Source organism: Marmota monax, unplaced genomic scaffold (assembly GCF_021218885.2).
Source record: "Marmota monax isolate L192 unplaced genomic scaffold, Marmota_monax_Labrador192_F-V1.1 WCK01_AAM20220418_F8-fsc00109, whole genome shotgun sequence".
Taxonomy (NCBI): domain Eukaryota; kingdom Metazoa; phylum Chordata; class Mammalia; order Rodentia; family Sciuridae; genus Marmota; species Marmota monax.
Genome location: NW_026695229.1, coordinates 1,843,719 through 1,870,579, shown reverse-complemented (window position 1 = coordinate 1,870,579; position 26,861 = coordinate 1,843,719). Strand labels below are relative to the sequence as shown.

At 49.5% G+C, this 26,861-nt stretch overlaps 1 protein-coding gene, 1 long non-coding RNA gene and 1 other non-coding gene across 9 annotated transcripts; all 3 read right to left on the bottom strand.

The window, feature by feature from the left end:
• Positions 1-4,354: 4,354 nt before the first annotated feature.
• On the bottom strand, positions 4,355-18,816 carry Myo1g (myosin IG). 7 transcript variants are annotated; one of them, XM_046437849.2, is made up of 22 exons: positions 18,592-18,809; positions 16,120-16,328; positions 15,878-15,971; positions 14,785-14,950; positions 14,529-14,582; positions 13,934-14,044; positions 13,505-13,621; positions 12,759-12,983; positions 12,519-12,664; positions 12,007-12,121; positions 11,706-11,876; positions 11,417-11,487; positions 10,300-10,374; positions 9,972-10,104; positions 9,180-9,346; positions 8,581-8,788; positions 7,530-7,753; positions 6,858-7,002; positions 6,107-6,211; positions 5,766-5,879; positions 4,731-4,885; positions 4,355-4,639 (listed from the first exon to the last, which is right to left on the bottom strand). In XM_046437849.2, exons 1-22 carry the CDS (start codon positions 18,684-18,686, stop codon positions 4,483-4,485), a joined length of 3,057 nt encoding a protein of 1,018 aa, XP_046293805.1. In that variant the 5' UTR covers positions 18,687-18,809; the 3' UTR covers positions 4,355-4,482. The 7 variants fall into 7 exon arrangements, 5 of the variants coding, with proteins under 5 accessions (XP_046293805.1, XP_046293806.1, XP_046293807.1 ...); XM_046437850.2 differs by having other exon boundaries at positions 13,949-14,044; XM_046437852.2 differs by lacking the exon at positions 4,355-4,639 and having other exon boundaries at positions 4,747-4,885; positions 5,766-5,833; positions 18,592-18,812.
• Positions 18,817-22,469: 3,653 nt separating this feature from the next.
• LOC124088286 (uncharacterized) lies at positions 22,470-25,222 on the bottom strand. Its single transcript, XR_006850326.1, has 4 exons — positions 24,777-25,222; positions 24,607-24,688; positions 23,220-23,412; positions 22,470-22,797 (listed from the first exon to the last, which is right to left on the bottom strand). It is a non-coding gene; the product is annotated as an uncharacterized LOC124088286 (long non-coding RNA).
• LOC124088353 (small nucleolar RNA SNORA9) lies at positions 24,001-24,134 on the bottom strand. The gene has a single exon (XR_006850339.1). It is a non-coding gene; the product is annotated as a small nucleolar RNA SNORA9 (small nucleolar RNA).
• Positions 25,223-26,861: the final 1,639 nt, after the last annotated feature.

The window sequence follows — 26,861 nt, the reverse complement described above, 5'->3', positions numbered from 1 at the left end:
TATCCGCAGCCCAATAGCTCCATTGCACAGCTTTTGCTCAGCATGTATAGGCCCTGGATTTGATCTCCAGCACCTCAGAAAAAAATAAAATAAAATAAAGAAGGGCAGCCGCTGGGACAGTGTAGTGCCAGTCACTCAGGAGGCTGAGGCAAGAGGATCATGAGTTCAAAACCAGCCTCAGAAATTTAGCAAGGCTCTAAGTAACTTAATGAGACCCTATCTTAAAATAAAATATTAAAAAGGGTTGGGGATGTGGCTCAGTGGTTAAGTGCCCTTGGGCTCAATCCTTAGTACCAAAAATAAAAATTAAAAAAAGGAGGATCACTTGAGCCCAGGAGTTAGAGGCCAGCCTCAGCAACTTAGTAAGACCCTGTCTCAAAATAAAAAGTAAAAAGTACTGGGAATAGGTCTGAAGATATAGCTCAGTTGGTAGAGTGCTTACCTTGCATGCACAAGGCTCTGGGTTCAATCCCCAACACCACAAAAAAAAGTACTGGGAATGTAGCTTGATGGTAAAGTGCTCCGGGGTTCAATCCCTAGTACGGAAACAACAAACCAACCAACCACAATGGGATATTATTTCACATTCTCTAGGATAGCTATCAAAAGAAACAAACAAACAAAAAACTCCAGAAACTATTGACTAATAAGTACATAAACAAACTGTCATAGATCTACACAATAGAATATCCTTTGCCCATGTAATACTGATATATAATATAGTTGAACCCAGAAAACATTATGCTAAATAAAAGAAGCCAGATGAAAGAGGCCACATGATTCCACATATATGAAATATCCAAGCCGAGCATGGTTATGCACACCTATAATCCCATCTATTTGGGAGGTTGAGGCAAGAGGATTTCAAGATTGAGGTCAGCCTTGGAAACTTAATAGAGACCCTCTCTCTCTCTCTCTCAAAAAAAAAATAATAACAATAACAACAATAATAAATAAAATTAAAAATAAAGAAAAAGAAAAAAAAAAAAAAAGATTAATAACCGATGTGATTCTGCAATCTGTATACAGGGTAAAAGTGGGAGTTCATAACCCACTTGAATCAAATGTATGAAATATGATATGTCAAGAGCTATGTAATGTTTTGAACAACTAATAATAAAAAAAAGAAAAAAAGATGAGAAAGTTTACAAAAAAAAAAAAAAGATTGGGGCTGGGGATGTGGCTCAAGCGGTAGCGCGCTCGCCTGGCATGCGTGAGGCCCGGGTTCGATCCTCAGCACCACATACAAATAAAGATGTTGTGTCTGCCAAAAACTGAAAAATAAATATTGAAGTTCTCTCTCTCTAAAAAAAAAAAAAAAAAAAAAAAAAAAAAAAAAAAGATTGAAGATATAGCTCAGTGGTACAGTGCTCCTGGGTTTAATCCCCAGTAACACACCAAGTACATACTTATGTAAAATAAAATAACATAAAATAAAATATCCAGAATAGGTATATCTGTAGAGACAGAACATAGATTAGTGGTTTTAAGGGCTGGAAGTGAAGGTAGGTAATGGAAAATAACTACTAATAAGTATAGGTTTCCTTTTTGGGAGATGAAAATGTTCTAAATTTAGATAGTGATGATGGTTGGTGGTACAACTTTATCAGTATACTTACTAAAAATTACTGAATTGTGTCTTCAAATGGTAAATTTTATGGTATATGAATTGTATTTCAATAAAATAGTGGCAGGAGCATATGCAAAGATAATTTAAATAATTAAGTCTAAGCATTTGTTGAGGGGAGACCAATTTAACTTCAATTAAAAAAGGCCACCTTGGGCTGAGGTTGTGGCTCAGAGGTAGAGTGCTCTCCTACCATGCATGAGGCACTAGGTTCAATCCTCAGCACCACATAAAAATAAAATAAAGATATTTTTTAAAAGGCCACTTTTATAGTTCTGTTTCCTTATTTGCAAAATTAAGATGGCTATTCCTGCTCTCAGGTCTGCTGGGGGACCAGGCACTGAAGTGAGGAAACCCACCCCTGAGCCCATGTATGTGATTTTCCTCTCCTGACATCCCAAAATAAGGATTGCCTCTGTGTACATGGTAAAAAAAAAAAAAAAAAAAACTTTGTGCAGTCCTCATAACAACTCGAGGGGACAGTTCTAGTAAATTCATTCTTTTTTTTTAATATTTATTTTTAGTTTTCGGCGGACACAACATCTTTGTTTGTATGTGGTGCTGAGGATCGAACCCGGGCCACACGCATGCCAGGCGAGCGCACTACCGCTTGAGCCACATCCCCAGCCCGTAAATTCATTCTTTGATAGGAAATGGGGATGGGCTGGGACTAGTAGAGAGGCTGGACTCAGACCAAGGCGCTGTCTCTCAACAGCCAGTGACCACATCCCCATATTCAGATATTACTCCCCATCTGCAAAGTGATGCTCTGTTTGAGCCACCTGTATTGGTATGACATGAGGTGTGTGACTGCTCTTGGGCCCACTGGCATTGGGAGTCCTGGTTCTGCTCCTCAGGGCATGAGGGCTTCAGGCAAGTTATGGAAACTGTTCCATCACCTAGAATTGGGGTAATGATGGTAACGCTGACCTCAAAGGTATCTAGTGAGGGATATTTGCAAAGCCCTAGAGTGTTTATCAAAAGAGATGGATGGTGTATGTGAACTGCCTCTTCGAGGTCAGAGTTCACTAGAAGAGCTTTTGTGGCCTTTCCATCTCTAGCATATTGCCTACCTCTTGGACTGGGTTTCAGGGCCTGGGTACCACCTGGAAGTTGTGATCTTTCCCCCTCAAGGCTCTAGGCTAGGCATGAAGTGGCTCTGGAAGGCTGGACCTCAAATGTTCCACTCCCCATTCTGGGGCTTCCCTGAAGTTTTTACTTGTTCACTGGGGCTTACCTGCAGTCTGTAAGTAGAGCTTCCTAAAGATCTAGGAAAATTTTGACAAGGGTGGATGGTATTCTCTAGCCCCTTCCAAGGTGTAAGGGAGGGGAATTTGGACAGCAGCTAGCTGATGCTATACAGCTTTCCGATGAAGTGATTTACAAAGGGCAGGAAGCACACCTATATCTAGAAGTGTTTAGGTTCCCATGATTGAACGAGGCCCTTCTCATCTGATTACTCTGTGAGGGAAGTATCCCACCTGGCCAGAAGCTGCCAGAAATTCTGAGGTTTGGCTCTGTAGAGGCTTCCCAGGGCACGCAGGAAGTAACCCTGACTGTTGAGACCTACAGATGCTTGACCATATGAACAGGGAAGCCTCAGTGGGTCGAGAGCTCTGGATGCTCCTAAACCCTCATGCCACAATCAAAAGCCATGGTGACAGATGTTGACCTCCACAACAAAATGGCACAAACAGGCAAGGATGTCTGCTAAATTTATGTCTCAAGAGAGTAAGCAGCAGTGAGGACAAAGGAAACACCTATGGAAGAAGAGAGCAGGGGGCTTAGGCTGCTGATGGGGGCTGAGGATATGAAGAATTAAAAAGCTGAGGGGTTGATGGGGGCTTGGATATGATGGGCTTAAGAGCTGAAGTACTGAGGGAGCACTGTTGGGCTGAGTAACTGAAGGGTTGGGGACTGAGGAGCTGAGGAGGGAAGGGACTGAGGGGAATGAGAGCGGAAGAGTTATATATAGGTTGAGGGATTCAGAGGAGTGTGGGCCTAGTAAGAGGGTAAGTGTTGTAGAAGTGCTTAACTCACCAGAGGCATGGAGGTGGGTACCTACCCTGGCCTCCCTTGCATGGCTGTCCTATAACATTGAACATAGGTAGCCCTGTTTCCCAATACTGGCAGTTCTGGCTGCTAGGCCCCATTTCTTGTTGATTTCTCATTGCAGAAGAAGGTCCCACAGCCTCAGACACCTACATCCAGTACCCAACTTGGACAGCTAGTAGCCGAGACCACATCAGCCCTGGGCCAAGGCTGCCTATTAGCACATCCCCTGACAGCCCTCAGGGTGGCTGCTCTGTGCTCCCCCCAGTACTTCTCCAAGTTGACATTGGGGCCCAAGCCTTCCCTAGACCAGGAACCCTGTGGGTAGGGAAGGAAAGGGACCAAGGGCTACGTTTGGTATGGGGAAGTCTTGAGCCCATGAGAGCAGCTTGGGGCATCCAGGAAGTGTCCCTAGGTAGAACCCTTTCTCTCAGACCATGGGATCCACATTCAGCCTGTCCTTGGACTGAGACCCTGAGGACTAAGTCTTGTTGTTCTACCCTATACTAGGCCCCCAGAGTTCCTCCTCCAGTTTGGGTGATCCTGCAGTGGGTGAGCAGCGGACACAGGGTGGACATTAGCTATGGGAGCAGGCAGAACTTGCCTGGGTAGCCCAGTATTCCACCCAGATAGGGTGAGAGTGACCACTGTCCATCTACCCAGGCACAGCCAGGCTGGGCACAGATACAGGATCTTTATTATACTGTGCTCTCTACAGGGGTAGGTGAGTCCTGGCCTTCAGTGTGGCCAGGGCCAAGTGTGAGAAACTGCATGGAGACTAGGACAGGCCAGCTCAGGCTAAATCAGCAGTTTGGCCAGAGGAGGGTAAAGTTGCCACGGCTACAGCAGAAATCTGGTTCTGGTTGCTCTGGCCTGGACTCCACGGAAACAAGGCGTTGGGCCCCACGCTGGCTCAGTGAAATGCAGTCAGAGACACGGACCTCTAGGTTTCTTCCCTCCCTGGAACAGAAGGAACAGGGGGTCAGGGCAGGCAGAGGGCCAGGGCAGTGAGGCTCTACATGCCCACATCCCCAATTGGCCCCAGACTCACCTCTGGCAGTGTGCAGCCAGTACACCCACCAGCTCCCCGATACGATTGTCCAGAGGTGGCTGGGAGCGGTGCAGACATACCACGAGGTCATCATGGCCCCGGGCATGCAGTACCACCAGCTGGTCCCGTCCACTGGTCACACTCACCCCTGTTACCTGAGCAGGAAACTCGGGGTCAAGATACAGCAGCCCTCCTTAGGAAGCCCCTCCTAAGACCTAATGAGAAGCCCTGCCTTTGGCAGAGTGCTAACTCCAGCCCTCAACCACCCCTCCACTGCCACTTCCTTCCCTCTCTGGTACCTGCTGGCAAAGAGGAGGGTTCAGCAGGGCATCATGCCATAGGAATTTCTGTCATTATGGAATATTCTAGATCTTTGCTGATAGATTAGCACCTGCCCCTACTGAACACTTGAATGTATTACTGTGATTGAAAAGCTGAGTTTTTAGTTTTACCTCATTTTGGTTACATTTAAATAACCACACTGGCACGTGGCAACCACATCAGACAGCATTATGATAACAGGACAGTCACAGAACCCCCAAACTCATGGGAGACCCAGATCCAACATTGATTCCCTGCCCAGGCTGCTCCTTGTCCTATGAGATAATTCATGGGAACAAAGAGCTGCCATGCAAGGGAGCAGGTAGGCTACAGAGCCAGGCAGAAGGTAGGGACAGGGTCCTGCAGGAGGTAGTTGAGAACTGTAGCAGGCACTTGAGTGTGTTCTAGCATGCCTAGGTAGGAACCACCCAGAGAGGCCTAGGTGGGGAGAGGAGCCATTTGGCTTGACCAGAATGTGAGAGCATGAGTCAGGGGGACAAGGTGGTTGGGCCAGCAGAGCTGGCAGAGTCAGACCCTCCACCACATGAGCCATAGGAAGCCACTTCAGGGTTTTCAGTAGGGGTTGCCACTGCCTGAGTGTCAGGATGCTCCAGGCCATCACAGATAGTGGGAAGGAGACTTAGGCAAGGCTTCCAGCCCAGGGGCCCTGCAGAGCCCCACACAGATGCTCCATATGCAGCCCATGGTACTCACCGCATCCAGGGGCACAGCCCGCATTACCCGGTACTGACGGCCAGGTTCCAGTTTGTAGAGGTGCCGGTCTGTAAGCAGAAGGGCCCGGTCCCGGCACTTGCGGAAGCGGTTCACCTACAGGAGGGGTGGCTGGACCTAGGCTCGTGCCAACTGCCCCACTCGTGGCCCCAGGCCCCAGCTATCCCTCCTTCCTCCCTTCCCTGGCTCTTCTCTTCACTGACTGAGCTATCCTGACAAATTCCAGAGTTTCAGAAGCAGCTGTGCCTGAGCTGGATATGTCTCAAGGGTCTCTCCTGGGCACCCCCAACCCATGCCCCCAAACCCCCAGACAAGGTACTGACCTTACGGACATGGCTAGAAAAGAGCACAGCCCCAAAGCCATCCTTCTCTCGAAGGGTCTTCAGTTGCTGAGCAAACAAGCCTGAGGCTGTGGGGTTGTCAGTGCCCTGAGAATAGATGGTGGGGAGGGGATGTTTGGGATGGGGTCTTGGGATCACACTCACTAATGGCAAATCACCACAGTTGTCCTTCACCTCAGGAAATGCTGATATTCTAGGCCAGGTCTGTGCCCCACCCTCTGCCCTCTACACCCACCCAACAGGCAGCTGCTGCTCAAGCCCAGGCCTATATTCTCTGGAGAGATGCCCGTGGGCAGGCAAGAACCTAGATCCTGGGCACAGGAACTGTCCACCTGGATGGGCCTCCTATCTCCGGACTGCCATTCCCTGAAGACCAGGTATAGGACAGCAAACTCATAGCAGCCAGGAGAGGACTGAGGAAGCCATGCAGGGGGAGTGGGTATGTGCAGGCCTGCCTGACTAGGGGTGCTGTATCTGAGAACACGATAGTGTAGGGAGGTACACTCAGCTATACCTGAGAACATGGGATTCCCAAGTTTCCAGGGAGAGCCCAGGCAGGGGAGCCAGATGAAAACCCTTAAACCTCAGGAATGAAATCTTAAGAGGGAAAGACAGGGGCCAAGAGCACGGTCAACAAGTCAGCACTGGTTGGCAAGGATGCATGGTGAGACAGGCACATTGTCAGCAGCGAGCTTCCCCACCATACACAGCTCCATGCTCGCCTGGCACTCACAGAGGACAGGTAGTCTTGAGCCCAGGCTCTCTGGCAGCCCCAGTCCTGACGTAGACCCTGCAGGGCCCCCATGGCAGCCACTTTGGCCTTGATCTGAGCCATATCTGAAGGTGGAATGTTCTTTACCAGCTGCCGGGCCCGCCACCTGGAAGAGGGAAGTAGTCAGAGGACACCAGCCTGTGTATTTATGCCCTCCCCAACCCCTTCTACAGGAGAGAGCCAGTCATCAGACTGGTGCTAATTGCCCTTTGAGTCCCAACTTCTGTTAGCTTCTCTGGTCTTGGCTTCTCACATTCAACACTTGTCTCTGGAAGATGGTCCAAGATCTCTGACCACACAGCACACTCCCATTCTAAGCACACCTACTCTGTGCCCCTCCTGGAGAGCTTCTACTCAGCCTTCAAGGCCCCATTCGGGTGCAGAGTCCCCCAAACCCCAGCCCTGACTAACTCTCCTCCCCTCCCAAAGACCGTGGCCCTGGACCTGGAATGTCCAGCACCGTACTGGGATAGTCAGGGATCTGCCACCAACTGGGATGTGACAGTCAGCTAATGTGGCCCAGTCTTATCTTTCTGCTTTGGCTGGTATATCTCCAGCCAGGTACTAAGATGACAGGTTCAGTGTTCAGAGGATGCTGGCTACATGAGAAATGAGGAGGACTTAAGGCAGTACCTGCAGAAGAGCATGTGGCAGGTGTCCTGGAAGGGCTGCAGCACAGCAGGGGGCAGCGGCCACTCAATGTCCCGGCCATAGAGTGGGGGCTGCCGTGCAGCCTGAAACCTCCGCTGCAGCTCTGCCAAGTAAGCACGCACCTTATGCCTCCGGAACCAGCGCATGATAGTGTAGATGGCTCGCAGCCGCCTGCAGCGCCATCTAGCCAGGGTACCTCTCCATGCCTGAGTGGGTCAGATGGGTGGATATGGTGTCAGGCCCAGGCAGACCTGACCTCCTAACCCCAGCTGTGCCCCTGAATCTTTCCTGATCACCCCCTGCTTGTTTCTAGGGAAACTGACCCAACCCCCTGCTCCCAGAAACCAGGTCCAGCCAGAGGTTGGTTCCAGCTTGGGCATGTAGCCAGCTAGGCTGGAAGAGTACTGTCCAAGGCTCTGCAGACTCTCAGAAAAGAGTAATTTGCCTGTGCTAGGCCTTTTTTTTTTTTTTTTTTTTGGTACCAAGGATTGAACTGAGGGGCAGGGGCACTCAACCACTGAGGCACTCAGAGTCTCGCAGAGTTTCTTAGGGCCTTGCTAAGTTGCTGAGACTGGCTTTGAACTCTAGATCCTCCTGCCTCAGCCTCCCAAGCCACTGGGATTACAGGCATGTGCTACCATGCTCAACTATGCTAGGCTTTTTAAGCTGGGACCTGGCATTGTAGGGATCCCCAGATTCTCAGGAGAAAGCTCATGTAAGAAGAAAGGTGGGAGCAGATGGAGGTGCTTGCTCATCTACGAGGGCATCTGACAACTTCTGGGAGACCCTGAGACAGAGGGCCACCACTAGATGGTGACTGTAAGAACCTAAACTGGATACCCTACAAGGCAAGCAGCCTAGGGACTCACAGATTAAGACAGACTTAAGCAACAAACCATTGACCACACAGTGTAAGGACCCTGACTTCAACAGACCAGGAACACCATCAGGAGCCGATTGGATAACGTATCCACTGTGGGATTCAGGAGGACACCCATTCCCGCTGTGGTGGGCAGCTCCCTACTCCCCACACCTTCTGTAGCAGCAGCACAATGATGGGGATGAGGCGGGCTCGGCTCTGCTCCAGTGTGACCAGCGTCCGGGGTGAGCGGATGAACAGCTTGCTGTGGCCAAAGGCCACATCCCCTTGCAGCCTGTGCTGCTCCAGGAGGGCGCTCACAGCTGCCTTGTCAGAGCCCAGCAGGTGGTTGGGCCATGTGTACTCACAGGTCATCTTGTACCTGTCAGCACAGGACAGAGCAATGGGGATCTGGCTCCAGGAAGAGGGCATGGAACCTGCCCTGCCCACACTTGAGGAGATACTCCACTCTGGGAGTCCCAGAGCCAGAATTTTCCTGGCATGATCCTAGAGCAGCTGTGATACCTGTATGTATATGTGTCCAACACATGTGCCCCTACCACATGTCCTCCCGTACCTTTCACATGTGCCCTTGTACACATGTCCATGTACATGTCTTCCCACATGTCCTCAACAGACATTTTGGTGCCTTGAAGCCAGCAGCATGCTGGCTCTCACTTGTGCCAATGTGTACAAAATGTTTAGGGACTCTCCTACCCCTTGGACTCTACACAAGATTTATAGCCTACATTGATAGAGTTGGGTGCCTATACCTGAGGAGAAATCGAGAGTATGGCTGGCGGGAAGCAAAGCCAGCCCTGCGGACTCTCACATTCTCCAGCAGCCCCAGGTATGCGACCTGGTGGCGGCAGTGGTCCTCATCCAGCCTTCCAGCCACCTTGTCCTCATTGGGTTTGATGCAGCGGACATAGAAGGGTTCCTATAGGGACAGAGTGGGGGTTAGAGATCTGAGCCAGTGGCCACTATTTGCACTAACTTGAAAAGGGATTTCTTGAGCCCCCAAAGGCTCAGGTTAAGAGGAGAGTCAGGCAGAGGGAAATCATAGCACAAGTGCAGAGGCTCAGAGCATGGGGCAGGACTCATGAGGAGGTCTGGCCAAAGCCAGGTTCTAGCCCAAAAGAGCAGGATCAGGTCTCCTCCACTGAATATTATGTTGTTAAACCCACCAGCTGCGAACCCCGCACTAATTGCCCCTTTGACTTTGGACCCAAACACCACAAGAAAGATAGTATCAGTTTCTTTTCCCTATTGCCCCAGCCACCAGAAGAATCCCGGCTCTCAGTGGGGGCTGGGCTGGATCAACCCCATCAGGGCCCCCTGCCCAAGAGGCAGTGGGGCAAAGGGAGGATACATGAATCCCACTGTATGCTCAGTGACTGATCAAGTCTGGTCCCTGAGCCCCCACATCTAATTTCTGCAGTGGGTGTGTTCCCTACTTGGGTAAGACATGGTTCAAGCACACTATACAAGAATGCCAACCCTCCGTGACGGGCACCCAGGACACAGAAAGAAGGATCTGGAAAGTCAGGGTGGGGCAGGAGTACCTTGGAGGCCAGGTTCTCCACTAGGGCCACCATGGAGTTCTTGAATAGTGTGCCAGCTGTCAGGGGGCGCTTGGTTACCTCTGTGATGTCCTGCTGTCCATCTGGCCACATAGCCCGCAATGTGGGATCTGAGCTGCAGACACAGATTGCATACCCAACTGCCCTCTTAGGAGCAGCCCTACCTGTCCCAGTGTGGCCCTTAGTTTGCTGCATGGCTTTAGCCTTGAGCTGTAGCCTGTCCTCTTGTCAAGTGGATCAGGTGCCAGAGTCCCTGAAGACCACCAGCCCTGGGCCTCTGGCACCAGTACAACTAGCAAGACATACTTACCTATTGTAGAACAGCCGCTTGAAGTCCTGGAAGAGGGAGTCTCTGTTCTTGTCAATGAAACCCTCCACAGAGTACCTGCCCAAGTACAGGGTCAGAGAGGTGATCAGGGAGGGACTAGACTGCCAGGCCTCTCAAATGATGACAAACACTGAAGGCCCCCCACCTGCCTCTGTTTTGGGAGGTCGGTCTCTCTCCCTCCTTGCTGCCCTCTCTCTTCTCCTTCTCCCTCACATCTGCATTCTCTTTCATCACCTAAGACTCACTCCCTGAAGAGAAATTTCTCTCCTGGAAGATGAATCAAGTGGATTAGCACCTAGCTTTGAAGCCACACATCCCTATACTGAATCCCAGCTCCACACGAACATGCTGTGTGACCTCAGACAGGTCATTCAAACCCTCTGCTTCAATGTACATCAAATGCTTGCACAGTGAGTCCTCATAAGTATTAGTGACTGCAATTATGACCAGAAACTCCTGAATCTTAGGTCTACTTTAGTCTTGTGACATGAGAGCCTTAGAATCATGTTCTTCTTGGACCCCTGGAAAGCAGTGTCAAATCGTAGCTCCATCTGCAATCCCTGTGCAGGGTGTGGATTATTGTAAATAGATCTAACATCTGGCTTCTTTGTCTTCATCATCTACTAGTTAGTCTCCTTGGGAAAATCATGTTAGACACTTGCACCTCTCTTTGAGTCACCTTGAATCCTCTTTAGGATTGGGTGAGACACAGGTAAATTAATAATCATCATGACAATCCCTGAAGGACACCCTGAGCCTTGATGCTCAGAGCCTGCATGAGGACTGAAGTGAGACCTCACCTGGGACCTTGTTAGAAATGCAGGATCTTTGCCCCCTTGCCCCACTACCCAACTTGCAGCTCCCCCACCAATAGGTACTGGAGTGGGGTATTTTTTATAAACTCTCCAAATGAATGAAGCCTGAGTTGAGAACCACTATCCTCAAAACCTCATGTCCTGTCTTACACCTATGCTTCTAGGTGAAGGGCATGTTTTCTATGTCTTTATAGGGCAGGGTCCTTGCCATTCTCCAGGAATGTGACATGTGCAGTAGTGCTCATGCAGGAACCAGAGTGCAGGTGGAAGCAGAGGACACTTACGTGACATCTCCTGCATAATGCTTGATCCGGAAGTCTCGGCCAAACTCCATTGTCTTGTCAGTGGGGCAAAGCTATAGGACAGGCCAAGGTCAAAACATAGAAGGTGGGGGCAGGTCTTTGGCCTGCATAAGTGGACAGTCCCACAGCCACCCTGCCTGGGCAAAGGAAACTGTCACAGTGATTTGAATGGCACCAAGCTGGGTCCCTCCAAGGCCCCCCAGGCACAGGTATTGCAGTGCCTCTTGGCATGTCCCATCAGCCCGCTGTGCCCAAGGAACAGCTGGAGCACCTGGCGGCTGGAGTAGTGTGGATGGTGGCGATGGTGTGTGTCCAGGGTCTGCAGGAAGATTCGGTCAGTAATGGGTCCCGCAGTGCTACAGGCCTCATCCAGCACAGCCAGGATGCCTCGATGGGGCCGCTCCACCAGCTCCACGATGGTGGCATTGTTGAAGTATTCAACCTGGGTGAAAGCAGCCAGCCAGGAGACTCCTGAAGCCATCTAGACACCTACCTGTTAACCTCATTTCACTCGTCGCCTGCTCAGTGCCCGCAAGGCTGCAGGAGGTTCCCTTAATGTGAAGGGTACTCACAGTCTGCCAGGTGATGCCCTCACGCTCATACTCTTCCTGCTCCTGCTTCAGGATGCGCCGGATGAAGAGCTGCTGCAGCTTCTCATTGCAGTAGTTGATGCAGAACTGCTCAAAGCTGGGGGTAAGCAGGGCCTTCAGAGGGTCTCTCCCTCCTCATGGGTACTGTAGAATGGCTTTCCCTCCCCCCACATTTCCCCTGATAGTGCCAGGACCCCATGAGGCTTTACTGCAGTTTATACATCCCTGCTTACCCTCCACTGTAACCCTACCCACCATGTAGACTTGGAATTCACGGCCAGGAGAAGTGAGCCCCAAAATATTAGCTTTCATCAGGGCACTGCTGGTCAGGGACTCAGCCAAGGTAGGCTGGAAGGGTAGGAGACCTGGGGTTCAGGACCAGTGAGAAAATCCAGACATTCCTACCTCCCAGTCCCAGCTGAGCTTTCCAGGACCTTGGTGTCCACAGCATTTGGGGAGTCAAAACTGGGGACATGGTTGGCCGGATTGCTCACCTGTTGACAGGGAACACCTCAAAGCCGTAGATGTCCAGCACACCAATGACTGTGTCCTTGCCATCACGACGAGGGTCACGGCCCCGGGCTTCCATGATACCATTGATCCTGTCCACCACCCACTCAAACAGCCGCTGGTAGACTGCCTGGGGGCAGAGCATGCCACTTCTTGCTGCTGCCATCCTGGCATCCCCTACAAAGGCCTCCTGGGTTTCCCCCTTTTAACCACCAGGGGAGTACCTTGGCACAGGCATCCCGGGCGTAGCTGGCCTCCGCCACAGTATGGCCTTTCTCTATGAGTTCCCGGCCTCCAGAAGCCACAGTGCGAGCCAGCAGGGAGCGGAGCACCAGGTCCCTGGGTGTGGCAGTCAGCTCAGCCACATGGTCCACCAATGCCTCCTCAGCCACTGCTAGGCTCCCTTTCTGTGGCCCATCTTCTTCTCTCTCCATGAACTCGATGTTTCCCTGGTGATGGGGGTACCATGAACAGTCCAGGCTCCTCATCTCCAAGGAGCCTAGACACCTTTGAACGGGAAAAAGGAAAGGAAGCAGGGGGTGGGATGTAGGGGACCTTGCCCTGTTCAGACAGCATGGTTAGCTGGTCATTGCAAGCCATGGATACAGCAGAGATGGGGATCAGGAGCCTTTGCTAAGGACTCCCAACAACTTACTCCTCATGGCTCTCAGAGCTCTGAGGCTGAATGAGAGGTTCTGAGGAACAACTTAACCAAGAGGCAGTCTGCTCAATGTGAGATGCAAAATGCTTGGTTGTCACAGCCTGCAGTCTGGACTCCTGAGAGCAAGCTCTATTAGACACCCACTGAGCTCATCACTAGCAAATCAACCTCAGCAAGGGAGGCAGTCAACTCAGCTTCACTGGAATAATTCAAGTGAGTCCAATCCTGGCCCCTGAGTGGTTCCTAAAAGGACATCTCTGTGGGGAGATGACCTCCCAGACACTCCCAGACCCTCTCAGCCAGGCTCACCAGGTGCAATATGGCAGCCAGGATGCGGTGTACTGATGCCACCTCCTCAGGACTGAAGCCAATGACCCTCATGGCCTCAGTCACTGCCTGGTGGCTCCTCTCATCACTGTCTAAGCCCTAAGAGAGAAGAAACTCACCACCCAAGTGAACACAGCCCAGGCCCCCTGCACTCCCTGAATCTCTGTGTCCCAGGCACCTGCTTACCCCACATCCCGTCCCATCCATAGACCCCAATTCCTCCATATCAGGTACCTGCTTACCCTGTCCTCTGTCTCCTCCCCAAGCTGTTTTCCTTTCACCCCTCCACCACATACATTTACCCAAGTTGTTCACACCACTCTAGTTTGATCCAATTGCTGCCCATTCCCTGCCCCCACTCCCAGGACCTTGAACCTAAGTCTGATTGAGACCCATGCCCCTTATACTCGCATTGTGCACACCCACGTTGAGCCCGGCTCCCTGGCGTGTGAAATTATACACAGCAGGGTTTCTCTCCAGGTACAGTCCTTGTAGCTCTTGGTCCTTACAGCCCCTAAGCAACTGAAGGATGCAGATGTAACTTAGTTAGGCCACTAAGCTCCAAGGACCCTCCTATATCCCCACCTAACCCTCACAGATGCAGGATAACACATGAACACATTCTTCCCTCCAGCCTTGAACCAACAAACACAGGGGTAGTTCAAAGATGATGTGGACACTTCCCATGTGCCAAGGAGCTCCACCTCAGTGTAGACCTCAGAGCCTGTGAAGACACTGCCTGTGTCCCAGGGAGCTCTTATATTTTGGGGGTCTCAAATGTTAAGTATACCCTGCCTCCATGCCCAATGAGCTCTCGCTCTCTTGTATGTGGGGTTGGGATAGCTATGGTGGGGAATAAAGACAATGTCTAGGAACAGATGGAATGGAGTAGGGTGGGGAAGTTGGGATAATGAGGGAGGTGGAAAGTGGGTCCAGCCTGTTTTGCTCTTTTCCTCCTCCCACTTTGCTTTCTCCCCACAATCCCTCCCCATATACAGAGGCTCACCTGGTAGAATGCATGGAAGTTCCTTTCGCCCACATGTTGCTTGAGGACCCTGGACTGAAGAGAAGGGAAGTTGGACCCCAGCCTGATGATGGGCTGCCCCAGGGACAGTGAGTCTCAGAGAAGGGTCACTGACAGAGCCCAGTTTTCCTAACCTGCAACATCAGGGTCAGTGTGTTCCCAGTTCCTGGGGTCCCCAGGCCTGGGAAAGATTTCAGCTAGGGTCCCCCATGTGGGTTTCCTCAGCCTACGTACTCACCTTTTCCAGCAGGTAACTGTGGATGTGTCCTCCAACAGGATCTCCCTTGAAGTCAAAGTTAATATCCATGTACTTGCCAAAGCGGCTGGAGTTGTGATTGCGGTTGGTGCGGGCATTGCCAAAGGCCTCTAGCACACAGGTGGATTTGAGCAGTACATCTTTAACCCTGTGGATAGAGAGATCAGGGCTCAAGGCAAAGATGCCTGTCTAGAGAACAGTGTCTCTGCCTGAGTTGTCTTCACAGAAATTATAGCATCTCAGATGAGTCAGGGAACTGACTGAGAGGGAGAAAAGGCCCTGCCTTGCCTGGTGCTTCCTCAGAGCTGTGTGATAATCATTCTGCCTCAGCCTCAGGAAGGCACTTTGTGGACTTGCTCGTGCTGTGTAGTCTGCAGCAGCTCTGAGCTCAGGACAGGTGCTCAGCAAATGCTATTCTTAGTTTCTTGTGGCTACACTTTCCCCTGATCTCTTCTGTAGCCTGAGGAGGTGGAACTGGTCTGATCTGGTCTGGCTCAGACACAGGAAGGTGCTTCTGCAAGGCCCCAAGGGGCAGGCCATCCCTGGTTTCCTGGATCAGGGCCTCAGGACCATCTGTGTAGCCTACAGGCCTGCCTGGCATGCTCCGCCATCTTGACCAGACTACTAACTTTTCCAGGTTTCTGTGGACCTCCTTGGGGGCACCCCCTGCCCTGTTCTGAGCCATATCTAGTATCTCCTATACCCCTCCATATCCACCTATCAGTGATACCTCCTCTCTAACCAATGGCCTGTGTGCCTTAGCTGGGTTTCACCCCTCATTATCTAAGAGATCTTTAGTGTAGCTCAGCCATATCTTTTTATTTTTTTATAGCTCTTTTGTTTTATTTATTTATATGTGGTACTGAGAATTGAATCCAGGGCCTCACACATGCCAGGCAAGTGCTCTACCACTGAGTCACAACTCCAGCTGCTCAGCCATAACTTACCTCTAGGTATGGGAAGTGACCCAAGAATCCTCCTTACTGGGCATGGATTAAGATAGGCTCTAGCTCCTGTCTTTTGCCTTCTGGTGCCAGGCCCTTTCCCAACAGATTCATGGTCCACAGTCACTTACCTCTCCACCTCAGCTCTCTGGCTTGGATTGGTGACAGCAGCGATGTACTGCATGATGTGCTTGCTGGCTTCTGTCTTCCCTGCCCCACTCTCCCCTGCCGGGAAGATGGGAGATGGAAAATTCAGTGAGGCTCTGACCCTTAGCTCAGCTCCCTGTCCCTGCCTGCACCTCCAGGATGCAGGAGATATCTAAGCACTTTCATTTGCTGTTTACAAATGAGGCAAGGATTGCAGGGCAGGTACCTGAGATGACGATGCAGGTGTCCCTGGACCTGCGCTTCATCGCCTTGTAGGCAGCATTGGCTACAGCATAGAGGTGAGGTGGTCGCTCGTAGAGCTCTCGGCCCTGGTACCTGGCAATGGCCTCAGGCCCATATAGAGGCAGCTCCTGGTAAGGATTCACGGACACCAGTACCTCACCGATGTAGGTGTAGATGCGGCCTTTCTCAAACCTGGGCACAGTGGGCAAGGCCTCAGCATTCACCACTTTGCACAACCCACATGGGGAGGGTTCCAGTCAGCCCCACCAGTAAAGGCTGAGCATAGAGAAGGCAAAAGGGGATGGTGTCCATTCAAGTTTCCCTGGTACCATCCTGGGTGAGTTGAACCTCTCAGTCGTCCCTACCATGTAGGGTATGTATCAGCTCTGGAGGCTGAGACAGGAGGATAGCAAGTTCAAAGCCAGCCTTCTTTCTTCCTTCCTTCTTTCTTTCCTTCCTTCCTCTCTTTCTTTATCTTTCTTTCTCAGTCTCTCTCCTTTCCTCTCTCCCTCCCCCCACCCTTCTTTCTTTCTTTTTTTTTTTTTTTGGTATCCAGGGATTGAATTTACCTGGTACCAGGTGCTTAACCACTGAGCCACATTCCCAGCCTTTTATTGTATTTTATTTAAAGACAGGGTCTCACTGAGTTGCTTAGGGCCTTACTAAATTGTGGAGGCTGGCTTTGAACTCATGGTCCTCCTGCCTCAGTCTCCCAAGTTGCTGGGATTACAGGCATGCACCACCACACCCGGCTTTTATTTATTTGTTTGTTTGTTTATTTATATTTTGGAGGTACCAAAAATAAAAATTGAACTCAGAGGCACTTGACCACTGAGCCACATCCCCAGCTATATTTTTGTATTTTATTTAGGGTCTCACTGAGTTGCTTGGCACCTTGCTTTTTGCTGAGGCTGGCTTTGAACTTGCTATCCTCCTGTCTCAGCCTCCAGAGCTGCTGGGATTACAGGCATGTGTGACTGCCCCCAGCACACACTACTTTCTAGGGGGGGTCCTGAAGCCCCAGGAATCAGGACCACCTATCCTACAAAGGGAATCTACTTGTGCAATACCCCCAACAGGGTCATGGCTGATTCCTGGGTGAATCCTTCAGGGTGGGTAGGTGATGGGGTTGCAAGAAAGGGGCTTGGCTGGAGGAGAGGGAGGAGACTTAGTTGTTTCCTGTGTTAGGGCCTGGGCGGGAACTAGAGCCGGAAGGAGACCCGCCCTGCCCCACCCAGACCACAGGGAGGGGTTGGAGCAATGTGCCTGCACAGACAGTCTTTGTGCCCCAGCCTGTGGCCAATGGCCAATGACCCTCTCCCAGAACATCCTCAGTCTTCTCCATCTTTCTGTTTACAAACCAAGTCACTGTGGAGAGCCTGTCAGTACCTCTCTGCCTTCTGCCCCTGGGAGGAGAACTGACCTGCCTGCTCCTTGGCCACAGAATCCCTTAGTATGTGGGACCCGCCCTTCCCCAAGAAGCCCTGTCTGGGTTCCTCTTCCTCCGCTGCCTCTGACAAGGGTGCCCTCTGCTTGGCTATAATACTCCTACAGGCCATGTGGCTGGCAGTAAGTCACTGTCCTCTCCAGGATCAATGTTCTCATCCTCAAAATGGAGAAGATACTGCCTCTCTCATGAACTCATTTTTATGAGAATGAGGTAGAATAATGATAATGAGCACAAAATGCTGAGCTCATTTCCTACCTTATCCTCTCCTTCGGTCAGGATCACAGCCTCTTGACTCCTGTGCTTAGTGGGGCTCCTGGTCCCCTACCTTTCCTGGGGAGCTTCCTGGCACACAGCAGTCCTCCCCTGGGAGGCAGGCATAAAGCCCCGCTGTATGCAAGACCATCTAGCATGCCATACCCCTAGATCCCCAGCTCATTCCTGTCTTCTCTCTGCTTCCGGTACTGACAATGTGAGCTCCAATGTCACTTCTACTAGCTGTGTCCTAAGACACCCCACAAGCCCCAGAGCATCATCTCAACTCATTGAGATTGTTTGGACCCAAGGGTGGGGACTGCCCACTTCATCTCAATGTCCCCAGTGCTTAGGCCACCCCTATGTGAGATGAAACGTGGGAGCATCAGCGGGAGGAGGGTTTGGAAGGGGACACAGCCCTGATCCTGATGCCTTTGCCTGTCTGTCCCAGGAGGATCATGCTATGGCCCAATCACAGGAAGGAAGAGGTGACAGGTGCCTGGGCTATATGGGAAGCAGGGTCGGAACAGCTCCAGCCCTTAAGGACAGTCACTTTCTGGGCAGCCACTATCTCTTTAGGGCATGCTTTCAGGCACTCATTTCAGCTTGTGTGGTCTGTGTGTGTGTGTGTGTGTGCCGCTGACCCCTTCCTTGATGATGAGGACCCATATTCCTTCCCTGTTTCCCTCAGGTCTACAGGAAGAGGTTGGGGCGGGGGAGGAAGGAAGGCCAGGACCCTTGCCCCACATTTACCTGAGCTGCAGGTTCTTCATGAAGTCCTCCATGGACACTTGGTCCAAGAGCACAAAGTCAGGCTTGCCATACTCAGGACCCTCCTCATCTTCCATTCTGCCTGATGGAAACACTCAGGCCAGGATACTCCGACCTTTCTGTGCAAGATGTAGACAGGAGGGGAAGCCTGGAGAGGCCCAGCCCCCTGCCAGACTCCTACAGCATTGTGGTAAAGTAGGAAGTGGGTTCTGGCCCTGGGAGGGCGGCCCTGCCCATTTGCTGCTCCCTCCCCAGGGGTGCTTGAGCTGCTTCCTGCTACCAGAGCAGGAAAGCCTGTGTTTAATGGGTTCTCCCTACTCTGGAGGGGTCCTTGCTGCCCTTCTCAAAAGCTCCTATTTAACCCCCAAGCGGAAGAGACTCTGTGGGTTGGTTTCCAATCCTGGCTGCATGTTAGGGTTTGCTGTGGGACTTTAAAGAAAAATTTTTTGACATGGTCATGGTCACCCAGCCACACATATTTGTCAACACAGAACTGAAAACTAAATGAGCCCAGCATGGTGGTGCATGCCTGTAATCCTAGTAACTCTAGAGACTGAGCCTGGAGGATCACAAGTTTGAGGCCAGACCCAGCAATTTACCAAGACCCTGTCTCAAAATGAAAAATTTAAAAGGATTAGAGATGTAGCTCAGTACTCAGTAGTAAAGTGCTCCTGGGTTCAATTCATAGTCCCTCACCCCACCCCTACAAAAGAATTCAATAGAGGTGAAATTTACTGCATATACATTGTATCTTAACACAAAAATGAAAAAGGATGCTGATACCTGAGACTCTGGGGTAGAGGACCAAACAATAGCATTCTTTAAAGTGCCTGCTAGCCAAACAGGGTATAAGATACAAAGTCTTCCTGTCTACCTTATAGAGATTCCAGTGGTGGGGATTCAAGTTGCTGAAATTTCCCACTTTATCAACCACGGAGGGACACAGGCCCCTATGAAGTTCTCTATGGAGGCCAGTTGCAATAAGACTTATGTCCATGTCTTTTGCTTTGTCCTTCCATCCAGCCTTCATGGACGGTAGATGAGGTCATACAGGCCTGGAGCCCTTAGGTCTCATCTCAGCACTCACAGATCTCAGCCTGTGGTCATCAAGGTATGAGGATGCAACCGCACATTTGGATAATGGCCCAGTTAGTTGGTCATGGCTCAGGTTTGTCTTCAACAGTACTACTGACTGAGGGGTCTGCTTGCAAGCACACAGGGAAGTTCTCTTTCAATCCTCCCTCAAGCAGGAAGTCTAGATGGCAGACTCCAGTATTCTCAAACTGGAGTCATTTGTGTACCATCTTGAGATTTGTTATATTCCAACACTTAACAATTTTTTCTCAATCTTTTCTCTTTTTAGGCTTTAAATTGTTTGCTAATGCAAGTTATTTCTTATCTCTATAAAATGCCTTAAAATGAAAGCATATTTAATAAAATTTTAAGGGTTTATCCAAGTACATGGTAAAACTAGGTACCATTAGTGATAAGGAGTCACTGGTCCCCCAAAATTCCCTGCTCCAGCCAGGCATGGTGATCAGCAGGTCTATAATCCCAGCTAGTCAAGAGGCAATAGAATTGATGGGTGCGTTGGCACATGCCTGTAATCTCAGTGGCTCTGGAGATTGAGGCAGGAGGATCTCAAGTTCAAAGCCAGCCTCAGCAACTTAGCAAGGCCCTAACTCAGGAAGACCATCTCTAAATAAAATATTAAAAAGGGCTGGGGATGTGGCTCAGTGGTTAAATGCCCCTGGATTTAGTCCCCAGTACCAAAAACAAAAAACAAAACAAAACAAAAAAAAACACAAAATAAAAATTTTAATAGAAGGACTATAGATTTAGCTCAGTGGTAAAGTACCCCTGGGTTCCATCCCCAGTACCCAGAGTAGGGGATCCCCATATCCAGAAATGGGGTTCTGACTTCACATTGGCAGGTATTTTTGAAGGGTTTCACAAACCTAAGCTCCAGTGTGGGGAATTCTTAGTCTCAGTCCCTTTTCAGTTTCACTTCTGCAACCCCCAAAGAATCAAGCAGACCTGGGTTTGTATTAATGATTTTAAGAATAATTGATGTAGGGACTGGAGTTGTAGCTCAGTGGTAGAGCACTTGCCTTGCAAGTGTGAGGACCTGGGTTGGATTCTCAGCACCACATAAAGATAAACAAATAAAAATAAAGTTCTTGTGTCCATCTACAACTAAAAAAAATTAAAAAAAAAAAGAATAATTGATGTAATTGAGTTTTAGTAAAACCCTAGGGACACTGAAGTCTGAACTTCACAAATTTTTCACCTGTCACAAAAAATATACTTTGAGGTTTTTTTCTTCCCCTATTTGAAAATGTCAAGACCATGTTGAGCTCACAGATTGGCTGTGGGTGGAGCTTAAACACTTTGAATGACCCAGGGTGTAACCACAGTCATGACTGTGCCTCTTCCACCCTGAAGGTTTGCACAACCATATGCCTCTTGTTGCCTCATTTGATTCCCAGGACCCATGCTACTGTTATTCTCATTTCATGTCTACTGAAGCCAATGTCCAGAGATGACATCACATGAAGGAAGTTCCCCCTGGGCCTTTCCAGCACTGAATTCAATGACTCCTACCTATTCTGACTTCAAGGACTGGGCAGTCAGTCTTTGGTCCTCAGCAAGCAGGGTAAGTGGTAGCCATGTGCAGCGTCCCCAGGGGATGCTTCTTTTAAGGTTAGTAGGCTGCCACCTACTCAAGCCTGCTGGGCCTGAGGCTCTAGCCTTGGCAGCAGTTTTATTAATTATCTGACCTAGATCAGTTTCTATAGACATCTTCCTCTGCAAGAGCCCCTATTGCCACAGCTGTGACTCCCTTGCTCTTGAATCCCTATACAGGACTCCTGCTGCTTACTTTGCAGCAATCCCTAGTGCCAGAAAAGCACCCTTTCTCAGTTCACGATTTAGGATTTGTAACCGAAATTGATTTTTACCTCATATGAGAATATAGATATGGTTGTCAGTAGTAGGGGAATGATTCCCAGCTGCCAGGAAACCCTACATGTACCCACATAAGCCACAAAGCTTACCCAAACCCAGAGCCTCCTGGAAGTGAGACCATCTCCATTTCCTGGAAGGCTACCAGGAGTTGCTGGTGTCTCCTGTATGAGGCTTCCTGACCCCACAAACAGCTCAGGGGGTCTAAATCAGTTCCTCGGTGAGGAAACTTACACCTTAAGGTACAGGCTTTTTTGTTTTGGTGTCATCTTTCCATGTATGGGTCAGGGACCTTGGGAGCTGACCTTAGGCACTAAGGTCAATGGCTAAATGTCAGGCCTTGGAAGAGATGGAGATCAAGCTGGATAACCTACCCCCTTGGGCACAACCTATGTGTGGACTGTTATCAGTTACTTCTCAACTAAAATAAGAGATAATCTGTGGCATACTAAGGATTTCACAGACCTTTTTCTTTTATAGTGCTGCACGTTGAACCGATGGGTGCTCTACCACTGAGCTATATCCCAATCCCGTCTTTTTTTTCTTTTAAATATTGAAGGTCTTGCTAAGCTGCCCAGGTTGGCCTTGAACTTGCAATATCCCTGCCTCAGCCTCCCAAGTCACTGGGATTATAGGCCTGCACAACCATGCCCAGGTATACTTACTTAGATTCTGACACTTGCTTTATGAACAATACCCAGCATGCCCCATCAGGTGTAACAGGTGGCACATGCACACAAAGTGATCATTTACAAGTGGTCATTTACAAGGTACAAGTATAGAACAAGACGAGACACTAGGGGCCCCTTTGAAATGAACAACTCCTTTGAGGGGCAAGTCTTTCTTACCTTTGCATTTGGCACATGGAAAGAACAAATAGAGGCTGGAGTGAATCACACATTTAAAACCATGTTTATTGAATATCTCATTTTTCATTTGGGAGATGCCAGAAGGGCCTGAGGCCCTTCAGCCAGGCTTATTCTAGAGGCAGAAAAAAATGGGGCCCAAACCTGGACCCAGAAAATTCTCTCAGACACATAGCCCAGGCCAAGAACAAGATACTGCTGAACCCTTTTAGAAGTACATGAGGGAAAAAAAAAAAACAGAAGTACACGAGGCTTCAAATCTGCTCAATTAAGGTACAAATTCTGCTTCACTTCGCACTAGATGTCAACATGGTCAGGTCAGCCAGGCCTTACTTCTCATTTTCAGTATCCATGTCATCTGTAAAAATGAAATTAGAAACGCCATGGAGGTGTATTATTAAGTGACGTTAACACATAAGTGGGGACTTTTATAAATGCCTTCAGCTCCCCAGGACAATTGCAACCAACCATCTCCTATTGTCACAAGTGGCAGTAACAAAGCTGAATCCTAGTTCCCAACTCCCAACCCCGCTTCCACAGTGATCTGAGACATTTCTGTGGCGCACATGTACAGCAGCCCATGCATGCCCTTTCCAGGCACACAACTGACTGAACACAGGTTGAATCCAAACCACAAAAGGCAGTCAAAAAACATCCCTAAGAACCAAAGCTCCACAAGTCAGACATTAGACAGTCCTGTGAACTAAAAGTCCTGTGAACCTATCTGGGACTCAAATGTCTGACTTGTAACAAGAAGGTCAGAGTTAATAATGTACTTACACTGCACAGGTGCCACAGACTAGCCTAGTAGCTACAGAAGGGATTCAGCTCTGGCATCCTGGGATCACTGCTGCTGAAACACCAAGGAACAGCAGGTAGCCTTCTGCTACATGCTGGGCCAGAGACACAGGAAGTAGAAGTTGTTAGGAACTGGAACGTCTATGATGCTCCTCCTTGCAGCTAACAAGGTAGCCTGCCAGTTTAAAACATAAAAACTCCCTAAGGACAAAGGACAGTTGATTCACAGCAAAAGCAGCAGACAGCACCAGCATTTCCCACCACCTCCCAAGCCCCAGTCCCTACATGACACAAAAGGGCAGTCAGAAGGTACCTGTACATACATGTTCTATGAGGCCTTCCTTTAGGATTGATACACACTCTTTTAACCCTCCAACAACTCCCTGGCACTCAGTTCCTTTGCTGAGTCCTTGGTTTTCCTGGCTTTGTCTTCCACTAATCTCTCAAGGCAGGATTCTTCTGTTACTCTTTGCTATTCTGGTTTAACTCCTACCTTTATTACCCCTGAACTTGCATTTTCAACTTTAAATATTCAATGACTTCCCTATCTTTTGCCACCCTCTCCCAAACTCCCATATAGACAAAAATGTTCTCTAATCTGTACAGTCCAACAGTCACTTGCCATACTAGTCTAAACTAGAAAATGAATTTTACATCTTATTTACTTTAACTATATGTGTATATGTCAAGCGGCTGCAACATTAGACTATGAAGGTCTATACAATGCTCAGCATAGCATACCGTTATCTGGAAAGGCGCAGTCAGTTGTCTGAAATTTCTATAACCTTGCTCTGGATAGGGCAGGGCAAGGCCTCAAACCATTTCAAAAGTGTTCTGGCAAGCACTGTAGGAATGCAACAGGGTCACTGCAGACCCAAGCACGCTGGAGGCTTGCTACTCACATTCACTGGCCCACATCCTCCACTCCCCAGGTGTCCCTTAGAACACTCTCCTGAGCACCCAAATCCCTTTCAAAGGTAGAGAACGAACAGACTATCGAGTTGAATTAGGTACACTGAGCTTGGCTCCAAAAGTCTATGGCTACAGATAACTCTAGCGAATGTTCTTTTATGGCTAAGGAATTAATGAAAGTTGGAAAAGGTAATGTTAATTAATACATCAGACAGGAGTTTTTACATTATTCTCTATCTAGGGTGGTGCTTCTTAAAATCATGACCACAGAAATAACCCATGTATCACCTAATTCTAGAAAAACAGGTTTTCCCCACCCCTATATATATTCAACACATATTTAATATCTTGGAAAACATTTCTGAGGTAGGATATAGCCTAAGACACCTCAGAAACACTTAATTACTCAGAGAAATGTGAGCCTTGGCGAAGCTGGGCTATTCACAACATGACTTACCATGACATCTTCCTGAAGAGCTGCTGTGGCTGTAAGCTCTTCTCCCACTTTGTGGGATCGGTCATCTGATCACGACTCCTGCCTAGATGTGGACAAATGAAGTTTCAGTTTGCGCCTTTAGGACACCATACAGCTGTAATCCCCAAATGCCTGAACCCTCTCTACAGCACCTTTTGAAGCGGGTCTCCCACGAGGTCACAGGTCCCAACCCAGGGGTGGGCTTAAGGTCATAGGCCCCATCCCCAGTGAGGTCCCTAGAGGTCACAGGTTCCATCCCGCTTAGCGGTGCCCTCTAGGTTACACAGAAGAAACCCCGTTTTTCTTCGGGAGCGAGACCCGCAGAAGAAAGGCACAAGTCGCCCCGCAGTACAGGAGTCTCCTCCAGGGCCCTCGCGAGGGACCAGCACTTGTGGGGAGGGCCCGGCCTCCTACCGCTGAACAGCAACCCCAAGACTCTTAACCCGGCCTCATCAAAGAGCGCAAGCTGCCTGGGGTCTTCGATGACAGCGGATACTGAAGGGACCGAGGAAGGGATCGCAAAGACCCAGAAACCGCATCACCAGCCACAAATACTGCCGTCCACGCCACCGCGCGCCTTGACGTCCTTACGTAGCCCCAGACGCCGTGCGCGTGCGCTACGTGTTTTCCGGGAAGATGCGTCAGCGGGATGTGGGCGAGGCCTCGGGCTCTGGCTGAGCGCGATCCTGGAACGGAGGTTGGAAGACTCCAAGCTAGTTAAGGTCTCTGCGTTTCCGCTTGGTGGCGTCTCCCCTGCCCTGCGTGCCCCGTTAATAGCAGTAGGCTGGAGCTGCGTCGTCTGAGAAGGGTCCTGTAGCCAAAGAAATGGGCAGGGCAGACCTCTGGCCGACTTGAGCCCCAGTGGTGGGCCTTCCCGCGGGGCCGCTCAGTCGGGTAACTGTGGAAGAGGGGGACTTGAACGCAGGGACTTGGGAATGGACAGGAGCCTGCCTGTGGACCAACTCGTGGGAGAGTGGTGCAGATGGAAAGGCAAATACGAATTCGACTTAGTGATTTAATTTCCCCATTGTCTCATATGGGAAAATAAGGGAAGGAAAATTCCCATCACATCTCCCCTTTCAGGATTCATTCTCTCTCCTTTTCAAGTTTATGCAAGTCTTTTTAATGGCTGAATAACCTTATGGCTACTCTTAAGGAAGGAATATTACCTAGGAGCCATCTCTTAAAAAGTGTTCTGGAGCTCTTGGGTAAAGGCCCATGGCTTGCGGGTGGTAGGGACAGGTATTTCCCAAAAGACCTGGCAACCCACCCTTCTCATTATGCCAATCAAAGAGACCAGCAATGATGAAGGGCATGAAAGGAGTTTTAATCAGCATGGCCACGCTGTGAAGAACAGGTATAGGGGTACAACCAAAGAGTTGTCTTCAAGAGACGTCAGAAACTTTGAGGTTTTATAGAAAAGAGGAAAAGGGCTCTGGATGTGGCTCAAGCGGTAGCGCTCGCCTGGCATGCTTGCAGCCCGGGTTCGATCCTCAGCACCACATACAAACAAAGATGTTGTGTCCGCCGAAAACTAAAAAATAAATATTAAAAGAAAAAATAAAAGGAAGAAAGGCAAGAGTTGGGTCCTGTGTGGTTGGGGCGGTGGCATAACTAGCAGAGGAGTTTACGTTGGTCAGGCCATTGGTCTGGTTGATCATTATCTGAGGATTGGTTCAGCTAGGAGGCTTCAGAGAAGTCCTTATTCCTTGAGGGAGCAATTAAATTCCCATGAAATGATTGCTTCTGCTTGTGGGGCCAGGAGGTGATCTTACCATGGTGTGGCCTGTCTGCCAGGCTCTGCCTTTCCTGGAATTCAAGGTGACTGTAGGTTTAGGACAATGAAGACTTCTAGGTGGTATTCCAAGAGGTATGGAACAGGACATTGTGAAAACTGAATGTCCCCCGTCAGTAGCATAAATCTATAATTCTAGTGACTAGGGAGGCTGAGGGGGGGGGATTTCAAGTTTGAGGCCAACTTCTGCAACTTAGGAAGACCCTGTCTCAAAGAATAAAAAGTGACAGGGATGTAGCTCTGTGGTAGAGAGCCCCTGGCTTCAATCCCCAGTAATATAAACAAGTAAATAAATAAATAATAGAAATAAATAATAATATATATTTATAATAAATAAATAATAGAAAGGGCTGGGGATGTTGCCCATTGGTAGATTGGCCCTGGGTTCAATCCACAATACTATAAAATAAAAAAACTAAAACAAATCCTAAGTGTCCCAGCA

Excerpts from the sequence above, each read along its gene's own strand:
- Myo1g (XM_046437849.2), bottom strand. The coding sequence starts at position 18,686 with ATGGAAGATGAGGAGGGTCCTGAGTATGGCAAGCCTGACTTTGTGCTC. Across the intron at positions 11,488-11,705 it reads CACACTACTCCAGCCGCCAG|CTTTGCCCCACTGACAAGAC; the intron begins GTGCTCCAGCTG and ends CCTGTCCTATAG. Across the intron at positions 6,212-6,857 it reads CTCAAGACTACCTGTCCTCT|GGCACTGACAACCCCACAGC; the intron begins GTGAGTGCCAGG and ends ATCTATTCTCAG.